This window comes from Ursus maritimus, unplaced genomic scaffold (assembly GCF_017311325.1).
Source record: "Ursus maritimus isolate PB19 unplaced genomic scaffold, ASM1731132v1 scaffold_22, whole genome shotgun sequence".
Classification (NCBI taxonomy): Eukaryota; Metazoa; Chordata; class Mammalia; order Carnivora; family Ursidae; genus Ursus; species Ursus maritimus.
Window position 1 is genome coordinate 46,388,555 of NW_024424675.1, and position 16,398 is coordinate 46,404,952.

A 16,398-nucleotide genomic window follows, 5' to 3' on the forward strand; every position below is an offset into this window, starting at 1 on the left:
CTGCACGCGGAGACCACGTCCCCGAGCACACCCGCGTGCCGTGTGTCTGGTCTGCCAGCGGGCAGCAGCTGCAACCCATGCCAGCACCGGCCAAAGTCCGCTCTGGCCCCCAGGGACCCCGGCTGCGGGCACTGGTCTCCCGCGACGAGTGTGAGCGGGAGGAGATGGCGAGTGAGCTCCTCACAGCCCGCGCGTCCTCTCTCACCCGTAACGTTCCCACGCACCACTGTTGCAACCAGAATTGCCGAACACACGCTTCAAAGGAAAGCAGGCGTGGGAGGACGCACCGAGCAGCTGTCTCCGGGTGGCCGGGGGGACAGCGGGGGTGCTTCTGGATGCCCAGAAAGAGCTAGGGTACTTCTCATCCTGTCGGGGTTTCCCTCTACCTCAAGATACACCCCTTGCACTCCCTTCCGACAGTCTGACAAACGCGTGTTTCCCTACAGGATACCAAGACGGTGTCTGCCTATTTTGATAAATTCACTTTCCACTAAATTTGATGCAAAAATGGACTGTGAGGTTCGGGACCTTGCCAGAAAAGGGGCCTTTCACTGTAACTGAAACTCAATGCCCACCAAATGGAGCCCGGGACGTCCCGTCCCTGTGCCCCGTGCCGGCCGCCGCTTAGCTCCCGTGTGCTCCTCCAGAGGCTTCGGAGAGCGACGTCACCCATGTAGACACTGAACAGCACCTGAAGACAAGGTGCCACCAGAGCAAGGGGAGCCCTGGGGCGGGGCCGGCTCCCGCCCACCCCTACCCCCAGCCATCCCACGCCACTCTCGGCCTCCGTGCGCTCCTTCTGGCAACGGGAACAGACCCTACCCCCAGCCCCGCGGTGGGAATGGCACAAGGGTTAGCAACGACGGCAGCGCAGTCCTGGCACGCACCCAGCAGATGCCCAGCACAAAGTGGCTAACGCCGCGCACTCCTGACAGAGACACACAAACACCTGAAGAACAGAACAGACCTGAACCACGTGGCTTCCAGCTGCTCCGACCTCGCTGCCCAGACCCAGCTGCTGCCCTGACCAGGGGGTCTCCTCCCCTCTAAGAGAAGTAGCCAGCCTCGCCTGTGCACGGCTCCTCTCCTCAGCTTTCCAGATCAGAGGCTGAGCCAAACGACCCCCCAAGAGGGCCCAGCACCTGCTCCAGGGCACTCTCCTTCCTACACTGAAGGCACCATTTTAAGAACAAAGACGCACACCAACCCTAGCAGGCTGACAGGGAACGTCTCTGGAACTGGGCGTCGTTCCTGGCAAAGGGCACAGGCTGCGGGGCAGGCGGGACATCCGGGTGGCCAGCACGCGGGCCCTGAGAGGCCCGTTCCGGAAGCCCCTGACCCCTCACTTGTCTGTGCCTCACCAGGAAGAGGGTGTGGGAATTACACCCACTGGCGCACACGAGCCACAGGAGCCGGGTTCTCAGACGGGACCTCCACCCTCGCCCCAGCACTGACAGGGCCGTGGGCGCCACACCTGCACCATCCCAACCACGGATTCCTCTGCTTCACAGATGCCTTTAAGTATCAACAAGGTGACATTTCTAATTACACTTCCAGCAGAGCGGGAAGCTTTTAAACATGTTGCTGGTATAAAAACCCACGTGGCTTTAAAGAAAGGGAAGCCTAAGCTGTCCTGTGTCAGCAGTCAGAGAAAAAACACTCGCCCTCCTGCTAAGCTTGGCTTAGCACCCAGCACCCCACCCCGCGAGGCCCCGCTGCACGCGGAGGGTGCCGCACCCACGGCCACCTCACCTGCACTCCGGGCGAGCGCTGCAGCGCCGTGTTGGGCTGTACCGTCGTCGGGGCCTGAGACACTTGCTTGATTATGGTCGTTGGGGTCACCTGCCGTGCAATAATCGGGGTCCCAGGTGCCTGAAAAATAAGCAAGCATCATCTAAAAGGAGCAACAGGTGACAGTAATTCCCCGCCACCCGGCACAGCAGAATCGACCCTCCAGTACAGAACCGGACACTCTGTCCGGCGCATCAGGCCTCAAGCTACAGTTGTCAACAAAGCCATCCCGATTCTAAGCTTTTCTTACCAGAGGAAAAGTGTACGACCAAAATACGTAGGTACTGTAATAAAGCTATCGCGAGACTTCTTCACCCAAGTCTACCAAACACGGTCTTTAAAGAGCGCGCATCCCTGGGAAACAGTCCTCATGCAAGCTTCTTGCGCTCTTACTCACAGCACTGAAACAATCAAGCCGCATGCGCCCTGGGTGTAAAGATGGGTCACACTGCTGCAGAACTGACCAGGTGGCCCAATGACACCTCCAGCCGATGGAAAGACGGCGCGAGTCCCGAGCAAGGTGGCGCTGGCAGTCAGACGGTAACACGCACAAGTGACAGTGACACCTTACTTCACACGGCCCCACGGGCCTTGCGCACACTGTTCCGAGCTGTGCCGGATAGTAAGGGGGCGCCATGTGGGTCTCCTAGCCCAACCGCAGCCTCTGTCTACAGTGCAGGGCTTCACCTCCACAGGGGACATGGCTGACATCACAGGAATGTCAAGCCCCCACCAGTCTCCACCTCAGTTACTAACTGGCCAACCAGTCAGGACTACAGAGTTAAGGCACCGGGAGACCGAGGAGACACGGGTAGTGTGCTGGCACACGTACGAACGGAAGCTGGGATGTGGACAAAGCACGCCTGCACTGGGGGACCGTTCCCCACCCTGATCTCCAGGGAGAGATCCCTGAGCTAACCCCCAAAGGCCTAGCCGCATGTGTGGAGGGGAGGGGTGCCGTTTCACACAATCTCCTGACGAGAGGAGCCTCCCCAACAGTAACAGCCAAGGCACGCAGGGCTCACTTTGCAGAAGGGGAGACAGAGGCACAGGAGGCGAGTCGGGGAGAGGAGGGAAGAGACAGGACAGAGTCCAGGCAACCAGGCTAGAGTTTCGCTGAGTGCGGACGCAGAGCCAGCTCCACAGAGCCTCCCGACGGTGGGTGGCGCGTGGCCGCCCCTCTCTGCCCTCGCAGAACACCTGCCAGACACCCCACGGGCTGCCACCGCCCAGCACGCGTGCACTCACCTGTACGGTGGAGATCTGGACGGGAGGGGCACTTGTGGGGGTTGCAGGGCGGGGCGCCATGGTGGTCTGAGGCTGGGTCTGCACGTGGGCCTGGGCCTGCATCTGGGCCAGGGCCTGCTGAGGAATCATTAGCAACTGCCCGTTCTCGCTCCGCACGAGGACCATACCTGGGGATAAAGGAGACCTGGCGTCAGGAGACATGCCCCCCCCCCAAGGCTGGTGACGGCGCTGACCCTATCACAGGGGAGGCTGGCGGCTCTGAGAAGAAAGGAGAAGCTGTAAGACATGCAGTCTCCAAACACGAAACACACTTCCCAGTAGAAACGGCATCCAAGACGGGAAAGCACACAAGGTTTTCTCCCCGGGATTCAAGCAGCAGGTAAGTCTTCTTTCAGAAGTCGGCCAGGCAGCAAACCTTCCACAGGCCACACCACCTGCCCCACAGCTACCTGCACTGGCCTGCAGAGAGGGCCACGCACCCCTCTGGGGAGGAAGCCAGTCACAGGGCCCCACGGCCAGGCACTGTCCCCACCAGGCTGCCAAGCACTCACCCCACTGCTCCCAGCCATGGCCAGGTTCCTAGGGTGGCAGCTGTCGTGACAGCACCCCTAGCCCCGTTCCTCGTCTCTGGAGGTGGGCAGCCTGGCCTCTCCACCCTGCCTCTTCTCCTGCCCAGCGGGCCAGGCTGGGAAGTGGAAGACACAGTCTGCCCACAGCCTGGGGTCCTGTGAAGCCCGGGACACCCACCACACAGACAGACAGGGACAACCACTCACACTTCACGGAGCTGGAGCTAAATCACTGGAAAACAAGTCCAATCAGTCAGATTTGGCATTAATTTTAGCTTCAAGAACCAGCTACCAATTATGTTGTAGATTCCACTAGAAATAATCTATTTTAGTGTCTAACTCACACTTCCCAGGACAAAGTGAGTAACAAACAGCACACTCCTGCTCACGCAAGGCCCCAACAGAAGCCCAGGGCCGCAATGCTCCAGCAGGAAAGGAGGCACCTCCACCGCGTGCAGACCGGCCTCCCGCAGACTGGACTGAAGGGGGTCCTCTCTGAGAAGGAGGGGCTGGCCGAGCACCTTCTGTGAGCCTCACACCAAGCAGCATGCATCAGGGCTTTCCCTCCTGAACCGAACAGGAGCCCCTGAACCTCTGGGTCCTGGCTCCTTCGACAGCCAGCATGACATGGAAACATAACAGCCTCTCCCTGGGCTCACATCGACAACCGCTGATTCAAAGGAACCACATTGATGCCCCATAAGTAAGCTTCCCTCCAAAACGTCCCTTTTACAATAAACCACACTGAAGTTTAAATAAACAAAACAAAAACCAGCTGCTGCAAATAACTCACTCTGCTAAAATCTGCCAGACCTGGGAACCCGTGAGCACACTGGGGACCCCAAAAGAGCAAACCGGGCCAACTCCTCCTGATGCCAATCTCTCAAGCCCAGCACTCCTTCGTCACCAGTCACCCTTCCATCCGGAGACCCCACTCCTTCCTCGTAAGGACTCCGGGAAGCCAGTCGCTGATGCCACGGAAGAGTGATGGGGGACAGCAAGGCACCTGTGACTTAGCACCCCAGCCTCAAGCTCGTTAAAGGGCAGTGGATGAACGTGCTTTAACGGTCAGGTGCTTTTCTGCTTAAAGCATCCCCTCCACAGAAACTTAATGGAATATTTAAATAAGAAACACTCATGAAATAGCAACGTGGCTAACGGCGAATGAAGCAGAGGCAGCACGCTGGGCACCACAGCAGCGTGAGAAAGCTGCCACCCACCATGCTGCATGCCTGCGGTGACAACCGAAGTGGGTGCCAGGAAGCGACCCTGGGACCCTGAGCAGGTAACTTCACCTCACGTCGGCACTCAAAGTATGTCCACGTGGGGCAGAAGTGGACACGTGAGAACGACAGACGCAGCTGCTCTGAAAGGACCAGCTGCCAAGGCCCCAAGTGCCTCTGAGCCCAAGAACAGCCACGCTGCTCCGGAGGCCGAGGGAAGGCCATGTGCACACGGGGGCGGGCACCGTTCTGGAGACACACTTCCCCCCAGTGTCCCCGACTACACTGCACTACAGTCACTGATCAGGCGGAAAGCACGACGGCCCGGCGATAATCACAACGCCAACAGCTGCATCAAACGGCACATTTTAATGACACTATCACAGTCCTGGATCTTGTAAACTCTCGTTGTAACCACTCATTTCAAAGTTGTAACCACTCATTTCAAACAGATAAGCTGCTGTGGACTGTCTATTCTTACAAAGGCCAAGAAACAGAACTCTGCCTCCAAGTCAGCACCGGGAGGCCACCCCCTCACCACCCCTCTGCAGGCGCAAGATTGGGCTCAAGGAAGGGCTCCCGCAGGTGTGGCCCAGGCCCCCTTATAGATGGGGCCACCGCGGCCTGCGAGGGATCCAAGAGGGCCTGGAGGGGGCCACCTGACACACCACAGCGTCCTCTTCACAAACGCACCCACAGCGCACTCTGCACACACGCATCCAGGCAGCCGAAAGCGGAACTGCACACGGCAGGCTTCGTCGTCTGACCCGACACAGAATACACACCTTCCATTTCCAAAGACCCTTCAGAGCCTGTCCAGCCGAGATGGCCAATCCCCGAAGGCAGTTCACAGGCAAGGTCAGGAGCCATGCACAGGCCTCCCCCTGGAGCTGCCACCTCACATGTGCTCAGGACACGGAGAAGCCAAAACCAGCCCGTCTGCAGGAGCCGCCACCCCGAGTAAACAGACAAGAACTCAGGTGTTCTTTTCTAATAATTGTAACACCTCACTGAGAACAGGGAGTCTGTGCAGCAAACCTGAGAAATTCGGGGACGCACAAGGACAAGAGAAATCTGAAATCCCGCGCCCTCCACTCACCGTGCGCGTGGAGGACATGCGTTTGGATGGAGGTGATGAGAACGCGGGCCATGGCATTTCCTTCCCTCACCACCTATATCTCGAGCCATTTCCATGTCATTGAACATTCTTCAAAAACACAGTTTCCAGTAGCTACACGATACTTGAAGACAAATGTATAATTTGTTCATTGCTTGGGCTATTGGGCTATTTTCTGGGTTTCGTTGCTGTGAAAGCTCAGATTTTAATTACAACGTGCAGCATGAACGCCCTGCCGGCAGTTCCAAAGGCCGCTGTCTGGCAGAGCCCGGGCCTCCCGCGCTCACCCGCACAAGACACTGGCGCCGCCCGTGTGGGAGGCCGGGGCACCCCACGCGGGCTGTCCCCACCACTCAGCATCGAGGGGACCGCCAGCTCTTCAAAAGGAATCCTAGCCTTCCTCAAGCACCAGAGTTTAAGATAAACTCAAGGTTTTTACCCAATGTTACAGTTCCCATGATCCCTTTCATACCAACATTTTTTACTGTATTTTTAACCAAAATGTAGGTCAGCCAAAGCTACGCTACAAATTAAACAGGCATTTTTGGACTCGCCTGGGAACCTCCACCTGGAAGGCATCACTTCTGGGGAACGCTCCTCCACACAAGCTTCGGGAGTCAGGGAGTGGGAGCTGTGGGCTCCACACCGTCCCCCTGCCTGGCCGGCCACAGCCCTTCATACACGGGCCTGCGAGGGCACCTCCCTCGGGGGAACGGCTGGGCTGTGATGACAGGAGAAGGGAACGGTCGCCCGGGTCAGGGACCAGACCTCCGCCCTTGCCCTCACCACCACAAGGCTCTCCAGTGCTGTCACCTGTCAGACGGCGACGGGAGTCCACAAAGACTCCAAAGGCAAAGCCCTCCACAGTGAACCACGTGCACAATGAAACTGTCCCCCAAAGCCAGAACCAGCACAGGACAGGAGCTGAGAAAAGGGGCAAAGCTCAGTCTGAAACACAGCTGCAGACTTCATTCCTGAGTGCTGCGCACCACAGCGCAGTCTGGACCGTGAGGAAGAGCCTCGGAGGGTGAGGAGGGCCAGGGACCTGACGGCCCTGGGCCGTGGCCGCAGAAGGAAGAGGTACGTCCCTGAGGCCCAGGAGCCCAAGGCAACGGCCCCAGGCCCCCGCGCCACACCGCAGCTAGTGTGGACACTGCTAAAGCTGACGTAAATCACGGCCCACGGGTCCCTTTTATTCTTGTGGCTCTCTGCCTTTTAAAGCCCCGGGGGAACTGTGACTCCAGAAAGTGGGGGAGCAGGGGTCAGGCACGCCTGTGGGCAGGGCTCCTGTGTCTTCCAGGTCTGCACCGCTGCCGGGGTGCTGGCTCCAAAGGGTCCACACGTGGGGCTGACCCGGACCCTGGTCCCAGGGTTTCAGTCCTTCAAGAGCAGCTGCTCAGCATCACAGCCTCACCGCTCCAGCAGCTCTGCTCCCCACACTTGTCCACAAACTGCACAAAGTTGACCATCATTTCCGGAAAACTGCCCCTGGGCTCCTGGAGTGCCACCAGACAATGCTGCAGGACCCACCAGCGTGCTGGGGCACGACCTTGGGCATGAAGTACCCCCCCCCAGAATCTGGGGCTCTGTTCTCCCCGAAGCTCATCCTGCTTCCTTAAGGCGGCATCTGTGCTGTTACAGTACACACACAGGGCATCGCTCTCTCAAAGCCTGTTCACTCCTACGCGTTTTCATTTTCATGCGTACAGGGGGCAATTCAAGGCTCAAAGCAAGAATCACACAGGAGGAAATGCTGTTGCTCAAGGGTGAGGAGCAGTGACATTACTGCATTTCTGAATAGTTAGCTAAAGATGAAGTTTCTGACCCAATTCATGTTCCAGCACGTGCAGCTGCCCGCACAACACAAATCATGAACTTTAAATCATCCTAGCATGTACTGAAAACTACAAACACGGCTGAGAAATGCAAAGGCAGACGCAAAGCAAAGAGCTTTACCAGGCCTTGTTCACGGGTTGGGGAAGCCAGTGGTTAAGATGCCAACTCTCCCCAAATGCACCTGAAAATTAATGCAATCCACCAAAATCCCAGCAGCCCTTCGTGTGAGAAGAGACAAGCTGATTCTAAAATTCGTATACAAACACAAGGTCCTAGAGTAACCAAACAACCATGAGAAAGAATGAAGTTGAGGCTAACACTGCCCATTTCCAAGATGCGCTAGAAAGCTGCAGAGATCAAGGCAGGACAGCACTGGTGTAAAGTTGGAACAGATCAATGGAGCAGAACGGAGTCCAGAAACAGGCCTGTACAAGCACGGACAACTGATGATTTTTGGCAAAGGTACAAAAGCAATTCAATGGGAAAAGGACAGTCTTTTGACAAATGGGGAACAAGTGAACAACCAGATGCAAAAAGCATGGACATGGATCCCTGCCTCACACCATCTATCGAGAGCAACTCAAAATGGATCCCAGATCTAAATGTAATAAGCCCTAGAACTCTAAATTTCTAGAAGAAAACATGGGGGAAAAAACTTTGTGACCTTGGATTAGGCAAAGATATTCTAGATACAACACCAGAAACACAACCCATAAAAAGAACAAATTGGTAAAGTGGACTTTATCAAAATTAAACACTTCTGCCCTTGAGAAAACACTAAGAGAATGAAAGACCACAGGATGAAAGGAAGTCCTTGTGAGGCACAGTCCAAGAAAAGGCTTGTGTCTACAACATGGAATTCTCCCAAAAATGTCCGGCAGACTCAGAGACATTTCACCAAAGGCACACAGCAAATCAGCACATATGAAGATGCTCCACACTAATGGATCCCCCGTGCGACATCCCGACAACACCCGCCACACGACCACAAGCAGGACTCCAACCATCCCACGCGCCCACGCAGGTGTGCAGCAACCAGAGTTACCAGACGCCGCTGCTGTGAACGCGTCCTGCAGCAACCCACGAAGTCCCACACACCCTGCCGTGGGACCCATCCCTTCCACCTTGAGGTGTTCACCCGAGAAAAGGAAGAGCCACCCTTACAAAGACTTACACTTACACACAAGTTATTCGTAGCAGCTTTATGTGTAAGAGCCAAACACTGGAAACAACCGAAAAGTGTACCGGCAGATAAAAGGACAAGCAATTCTGGCATATCCGTAAAATGGAAAAGTACAGACAACACATGATGAGCTACTGACACAGCAGCACACCCAACTCCCTTCACAGCTGACTGGTGGTTCAGAACCCTCCTGCCAAACAGCTTTCGGTGGCTTCCCGCCATTCTTGGGATAAGGTGGCCCTTCCGTGGCGTGCTCCCTCTGCAGCCTCACCTCGAAGACACCAGCCTGCAGAGCCCTTGCCTACCACAGGGCCTCATTCTAGAACATTCCTTCTTCCCCACTCCCTCTGGAGCCAGCTCAAGGCCCACATCGTCAGAACCCATGCACACCTCCTCAGGTGAGCCAGCGTCTCCCAGGCTCCACCCCAGTGTCTGTAGCTCCCAGAGGCTGTGTCCCCTCAGTGTAAGCTCCCTGGGGGCAGGACCGACCCACACAGGCCGCCTTCCAATGTCCGCACGAGGAGGCAGGGAGGAGAAGATGGCTTCCAGCCACAGTCCGCAGGCCAGCTGCAAACAAGCCCCGCCAGCGGAGGGGCCATTGGCCAAGGAAAACAGAATCAGCGGCTAGTGTTCTCTCTGGCTGAGGCACACAGAAAGAACTGGTGTTATGCGCTGTCAATGCTTTCAAATGCTAAAGGTTAGAGAAAGTACCTGAAATGTTTGATTAAGACAAAAAAACCAAACCCGGGGTGAGTACAGCGTGACAGAGCTGCCGATCACGACGCCGTGCACCTGAGACGAACAGAGCGCTGTGCGCCAACTCCACATCGTGAAAGAGAAACACGACAGCCCAGGGCAGGCGGGTCACTGGCACCTGGAAACACCACCTCGGGGGTCCACGCAGACCACGGCCTGGCTCAGTCAGGACTCCACAACCTATCACGTTTACCTCTCCCCCGTCATCCTGATGACGCTCAGGACAGGAACGCTGTAAAGCAGTTGGTCCCCTAGAACTCTCCAGACACGGTGTTTGCGAACCTCACCCAGATGTGCACACATGCTCACACAGCCCAGCAGAACCATCTGCCACGGGACGGGCTGGGGGAGGAGACCGTGGATGGGGGATGGGTTCTCTCTTGCAGCAAACGTGTCCAGACAGGCAGAACTTTGGTAATCAACAGAATTTTGTCCAAAAAGTTGACTAAGTTACCTAGAACCACAAATGTCTTAACTACTTTACAAAAAGTGGCCAAGGGGCACCTGCCTGGCTCAGTCAGTGGAACACACATCTCTTGATTTAGGGTCATGGGTTCAAGCCTACCTTGGGTGTGGAGATTACTTGAAGATAAAATCTCCAAAAAATTTTCTTTTAGTAAATAAAAAGTGGCCAAAGAACATATCAAGTGATTCCCAAAAGCAACACAAAAGACCAAACAGCAAAGATGCTCAGCCTCACTACTAAGCAGAGACAGGCCAATTACAAGATAGCTCTCTTCACCTGCATCCACTATGGCACCGGGTGGGGGCAGGGCATACCGTCCTGGGCGAGGGGCTCTTTTGAGCCCCAATTCTGTAACGCACGTCCCCTGACCCAGAGACCGCAGTCGTGGGTCTCTGCACAGTGAGACACTTGCCCAGCAGGGGACAGGTGCAGCCGACAGGCCGTGTCCACACCGAGACACCACGCACCATCTAGAGGAATGCGTTCCAACTGTGCACTGGCGGGGATGTGTGTCCTTGCTGCACGACATGAAAAGACAACTGCAGAGCAACACATGGGACCGACCTCTGTGACAGTCCCGTGGGCGTGTTTAGTTATGTATGTAAGCGAAAAAAACTATGGTCAATATGCACCCAGGGTGTTTCTGTCTCAGGAGACACGCAGCGCTCCACTGTCCACAGTTCTCCACGTCAGCATTAGAATCACTGTCACTTAAAACCATAAAACAAGTGCTGGGTGACCGGCTGCCAGGAGGGTTGGGGTCCCCTCAGCCCTCTGGGGCCACTCTACCTCCCTCCTCCCCAAGGTCCACCACTCAAGGTTTCCAGTGCCGCCCTGCAGCCCGTGCACTGTCCGCATCCCTCTGGCCCCATCACAGACCCTCGGAGCCAAGGCAGAGCTCTCTTCTGCAGAACCTGCCCACGCCGAGTCCTGGGCACTCCATTCTGCCTCACGTGTGCAGGGATGGCCGGGGCCTTGCACCTCACGGACACTTACTAAACACCAAGGAGTCAAGAGGGTCTACGTGGCCCCGCCCTGTGGCTCCAGCAGCACTGCAGATGTCACTGCTCTTCTGGAAGGTGTAGGGAAAACCCTGACCCCAGAAAGGACACGGCCGACTCCCCTGACAACAGGGCAGGAAGGCAACGCAGCCTCCCCAACCGATGCCAGGCTCTCCTCCAGCATCACAGCCTTGGAACCCTCCCCCCACGTGGAGCCGGCGGCCCCATCCTTTCTGGTACGCTCGCATCTGCCCAGCACGCTTCGCCTAACACCCTCGTCCCTGCTAGCACGTGTGCAGCGTGTGGGCAAGGAGCCGTGAGCTCCAGCAGGCCTTCCTTGCAGCACCCCTCCGCCCCCGCTAGTCCGCCAGCACCACTTTCCCATCTTCCCACTTCTTCAAAACCCCTGAAATCCGGGGGCCTCGGGGGCTTCCCTGCATTCCTGCTCCGGGAGCCCCAGGAAAACCTCCCCCAACCTTCCCGAACTCTTAGATCAAGACGGAACGCATTTAACACCTCTTCTTCAGTCTAAAATCCTAAAGGCCCTTTCTCCGCTCGCACATCACTGCACTCTCCTTCACCCACAGACGCAGGCACTACGGTGGTGTCCCCTCAGCCTGGACCCAAGGAGGCTCCGCTCCCAGTCTGTGTCCCTCCTATCCCACCCACAGCAGCAGAACAGCCGTGGGTCACTCCTGCCCTCATCCCCAGTCCACCGTGCCTTTCCTTCATTTCCCTGTCCCTGACTTTCTCTTGACTTTCTCTTCTCCTAGTAGGGGTACTTTTGTTATTCACCCTAAGTTCTTTCCAGTGTGAAACATATGTAAATAAACAAAGACTAAACAAGTAACTGCTCCCAGCAAAACCTCAGGAATGCAGTCACAAAGCGCGACAGCAGAGCCACCAGGAGGCAGGTGCTTGAAGAACCCGCCTCTCTCCAGGGAGCCGTGCTTACGTCCAGGATCCCACGAGCAGCTCTGCAAATAGGACAGGCGACTCTGCACGAACACCAAGGCAGAGAACGCACAGGATGCTTTGGAAGAACATTCTGGATCCTTGTCTGGATCAGTAAGCAAATAGGAACGAACCCTTCCTTTCAGGGTTATCCACAATGGCATTCTACTCAGCAACATCTGCTTCCTCGGACGGCCAGTATCATCTTCTGGAATCTCAAACCCACAGGCCCGTCCGCACCAAGACAAGCATCTGTGCTCTCTCACGCGTTCAGCTAGCTAGTGTGCAGGAGCCAGAGAGGCTGGAGAAGAGGGGCTAATCTGGAATTGTCCGCACCACAGAACGAGGCTCAGGGGGCCAGGCTGGAGGCCCACCCAGGGCCTGGGTCTGCAGCAGCTAAGCTACTCGGAGCGCCCTGCTTGTTGTGAAAAAGTTGTAGACGGTGCTAACGCTGCACGATTTCAAGGACACTGATCAGGAGGCAGATGCTGTGCACTTTACGTGATATACAGCAAAACTTCAGCTCTCCAGAGTTCAAGCCCCCTTGCGACCTCACTTAGACCACTGAAGAGAAAGGAGCCAAACAAGGGGCTCTGAGCAGCCTAACTACACCCGTTCACTCCATCAGCCAGCAAATACCCACTGAGGACCTACTACGTGCCAGGATGCACCAGGCACCAATAAAAACCAGAAACACAGCTGTGGGACCCACTCCTGGAGCTTCCTTCTTGGTGGGGAAGGTGGGCACTAGCCAAGAACCCCACCGTATCTGACCAATGCTATGGTCAATCGATGCTATGGAGGAGAACTGTTCAGCAGTGTAAGAGCACACAACCTGGGGAAACTTCTGGACCTAAAATGAGGGAACTAACAGGTTTCACGGACAAAGCAGCACCATAGCAACATGGGAAGGACTGGGGCCTAACCACCAGGAGGGGGAGGCAGAACGCACCTCGTCCCAGCAACATGGACAAGGATACAGTGAGGGTCAGTGGGGAAGAGCAAAGAAAGGGGACCCAGAGGGCTGAGATCCACGCGCAGGAGAGCGAGGCCCCAAGGCCCCAGGCAGAAGGGGCGAGGGGCCAGGAGGCCAGCGGCCGGAGCAGTTGGGAAGGAGAAGCTGAGGGCTCCTAGCTGATGGCTTCAGTACTCTCCAGGAAGTATGGGGGTACGGCTGGAAAAGCCAGAGGACAAGGAAGGAGAGAGCAGGTGGGAGGAAGAAGGTGCTGACAAGCAACACTGTTCAGTTTTAAGTAACATGAAGGCAAATCTCACAGTTGGCAGAAAAAGCCTCTGATAAACTCGACATCCATTCCTGACTACAGAATAAATATCCCCTCCAAAAAAAGCAAACAACCTCAGAAAATTAGCAATGGGAAGGAGCTTCCTTAACTTGATGAAGGGAATCTACGAACTATCATCTGCAAGGCAAATCTTAGGAAGCATTCCCTTTGAAATCAGGAATAATTTGCAGATGCCAGTCATCACCCCTTCTACCCAAGACCCCAGCAAACCCATAGCCCAGAGGACAGGCCAGGGAGTTGGAAGCATAAGAGTCTGAATGAAAGAAAATTGTCATTAATTATACAGGACTCTCCATGCAGAACACCTAAAAATATTACACACACATTTTTTATTTAAAGCGTTTAATAACATTGCTAGACATGGAGCAACATCCAAAATGCAGCCACGGTTCAATGTACCGTCAACAAAAAGAAAACGTAACTCTTGTTTTGTCTTTTTAAGCAGGCTCCGAGCCCAGTGCGCCAGCATGGAGCCCAACGTGGGGCCTGAACTCACGACCCTGAGATCAAGGCCTGAGCTGAGATCAAAAGTCAGACGCTCAACCGACTGAGCCCCCCAGGCACCCTGAAAATGCAATTCTTAAAAACTACTATTTACAGCAACCGGAATAAATCTGACAAAACATGTGCAAGACCCAAACGGAAAAAAATTCATACACTTGATTAAAGATGCTATAAAAGACCTAAACGAAGTGACAAACCCTACTCATGACTACACAGACACCACACCGTAGACGTCAGTCCATCCAAACCAACCCGGGTGGTGACAAACCCTACTCATGACTACACAGACACCACACCGTAGACGTCAGTCCATCCAAACCAACCCGGGCGGTGACAAACCCTACTCATGACTCCACAGACACCACACCGTAGACGTCAGTCCATCCAAACCAACCCGGGCGGTGACAAACCCTACTCATGACTCCACAGACACCACACCGTAGACGTCAGTCCATCCAAACCAACCCGGGTGGTGACAAACCCTACTCATGACTACACAGACATCACACCGTAGGCGTCAATCCACCCCAAACCAACCCGGGTGGTGACAAACCCTACTCATGACTACACAGACACCACACCGTAGACGTCAATCCACCCCAAACCAACCCGGGTGGTGACAAACCCTACTCATGACTACACAGACACCACACCGTAGACGTCAATCCACCCCAAACCAACCCGGGTGGTGACAAACCCTACTCATGACTACACAGACACCACACCGTAGACGTCAATCCACCCCAAACCAACCCGGGTGGTGACAAACCCTACTCATGACTACACAAACCCGGGTGCACACCGTAGACGTCAGTCCATCCAAACCAACCCGGGTGGTGACAAACCCTACTCATGACTACACAGACACCACACCGTAGACGTCAGTCCATCCAAACCAACCCGGGTGGTGACAAACCCTACTCATGACTACACAGACACCACACCGTAGACGTCAATCCACCCCAAACCAACCCGGGTGGTGACAAACCCTACTCATGACTACACAGACACCACACCGTAGACGTCAATCCACCCCAAACCAACCCGGGTCAGCAGGATCCCAATCAAAGCAACTACAAGCTTTCATGGGCCTCCACCAACTGACGGACAAATGCGGAAGCAAGACAAAATGCCAAGATGAACAGACGCGGATAAGCAAGCGGGGTCCTGCCCCAGAGCGAACACACAGCCACACTACAGACACGGCAGCACCGAGGGAAAAACACGCAGACAAACCAAGAGAGCGCCACTGAGAGCCCAGAAGCAGACACGCACGTATAAACCTTGCAATGCTGCAGAGGGGACACACAGGTCAGCGAGGTGAGGAAGGCCCATTCAAAGAAAAGAGCGCTGGGCGGCGGTCTGCTGAAGAACGAGTGAGCAGCGCGAGCTCTGCCACACCACACACAGCCCGATTCCCAGTTCCCGGGGACGGAAGACGTAGCAGCAGAAACACACGCTAAGATGTCAGAAGAAAACGGGTATATCCCTATGACCTCGGAGTTAGAAAAAGCATACTAAGGGTGTCTGGGTGGCTCAGTCAGTTCAGTGTCTGCCTTCAGCTCAGGTCAGGATCTCAGGGTCCCGGGATCGAGCCCCCCATCGGACTCCCTGCTCGGCAAGGAGTCTGCTTCTCTCTCTGCCTCTGCCCCTTCCCCAGCTCATGCTCTCGTGTGTGCGCATGCTCGCTCTCTAATAAATAAATCAAGAGAATCTTTTAAAAAAAAAAAAAAAAAAGCTGACCTAGCTGGTGATGAAAGAAAGAAAGAAAGAAAGAAAGAAAGAAAGAAAGAAAGAAAGAAAGAAGCATATTAAACATGACCCAAAAAGCCGCGTACCATAAAGAGAAGACAGGTCAATGCAGCTATATGAGAACCGAGAACCCCACTCCCCACACGGCGAAGAAAGAGAAAAGGTCGGCCATCGGTGAGGAGCACCCTGGCCACACACATGGCCTCTCAGGAATGGTAACCGGGATACAGATGAACTCTCACAGACTGGTAAGAGACCATTCAAAGCATGGCCAGAATGCAGCCAACCCGCAGCACGAACCATACGCCACAGTTAGGGGGCACGCGCAACGCCCTGCAACGTCTCAGCAGCTTCCCGCCAATGAAGGAGGCCAGACACACAAGAGCACTGCCACTACACGACTCTAGAGGCAAGATTCTCAGGGACAGGGTGACAGGGCAGATGAGTGGCTGCCAGGGGTAACTACAAAGGGGCTTGGGGACGGGTCTACACCTTGAGGGCAGTGACAATCACACAACGTATGCGTTTGTTAAAACTCACAAAACCATACACTCGACAGGGTCAACGTTGCGGCACACAGACTACACCCCAAGAAAGGGGACCGCGAAGGTAAAGCCGTGGGGCGCCATTGCACACCCACTAGCAGTCAGACTGCAAGAGGCGGACCCGTGCCCACAGATGAAGAGTACATTCC

The 16,398-nt window shown here is 55.3% G+C and overlaps 1 protein-coding gene across 1 annotated transcript in view; it reads right to left on the bottom strand.

Moving 5' to 3' along the window:
• TAF4 (TATA-box binding protein associated factor 4) overlaps positions 1-7,420 on the bottom strand; it is a 34,157-nt gene extending 26,737 nt beyond the window's left edge. Inside the window, exons 1-4 of the mRNA XM_040637874.1 lie at positions 7,363-7,420; positions 6,735-6,872; positions 3,040-3,206; positions 1,753-1,872 (exon numbers count right to left, since the gene is read on the bottom strand). Of these exons, the coding sequence (XP_040493808.1) occupies positions 1,753-1,872; positions 3,040-3,206; positions 6,735-6,872; positions 7,363-7,420 (483 nt within the window). The remainder of the gene's footprint in view (positions 1-1,752; positions 1,873-3,039; positions 3,207-6,734; positions 6,873-7,362) is intronic.
• Positions 7,421-16,398: the final 8,978 nt, after the last annotated feature.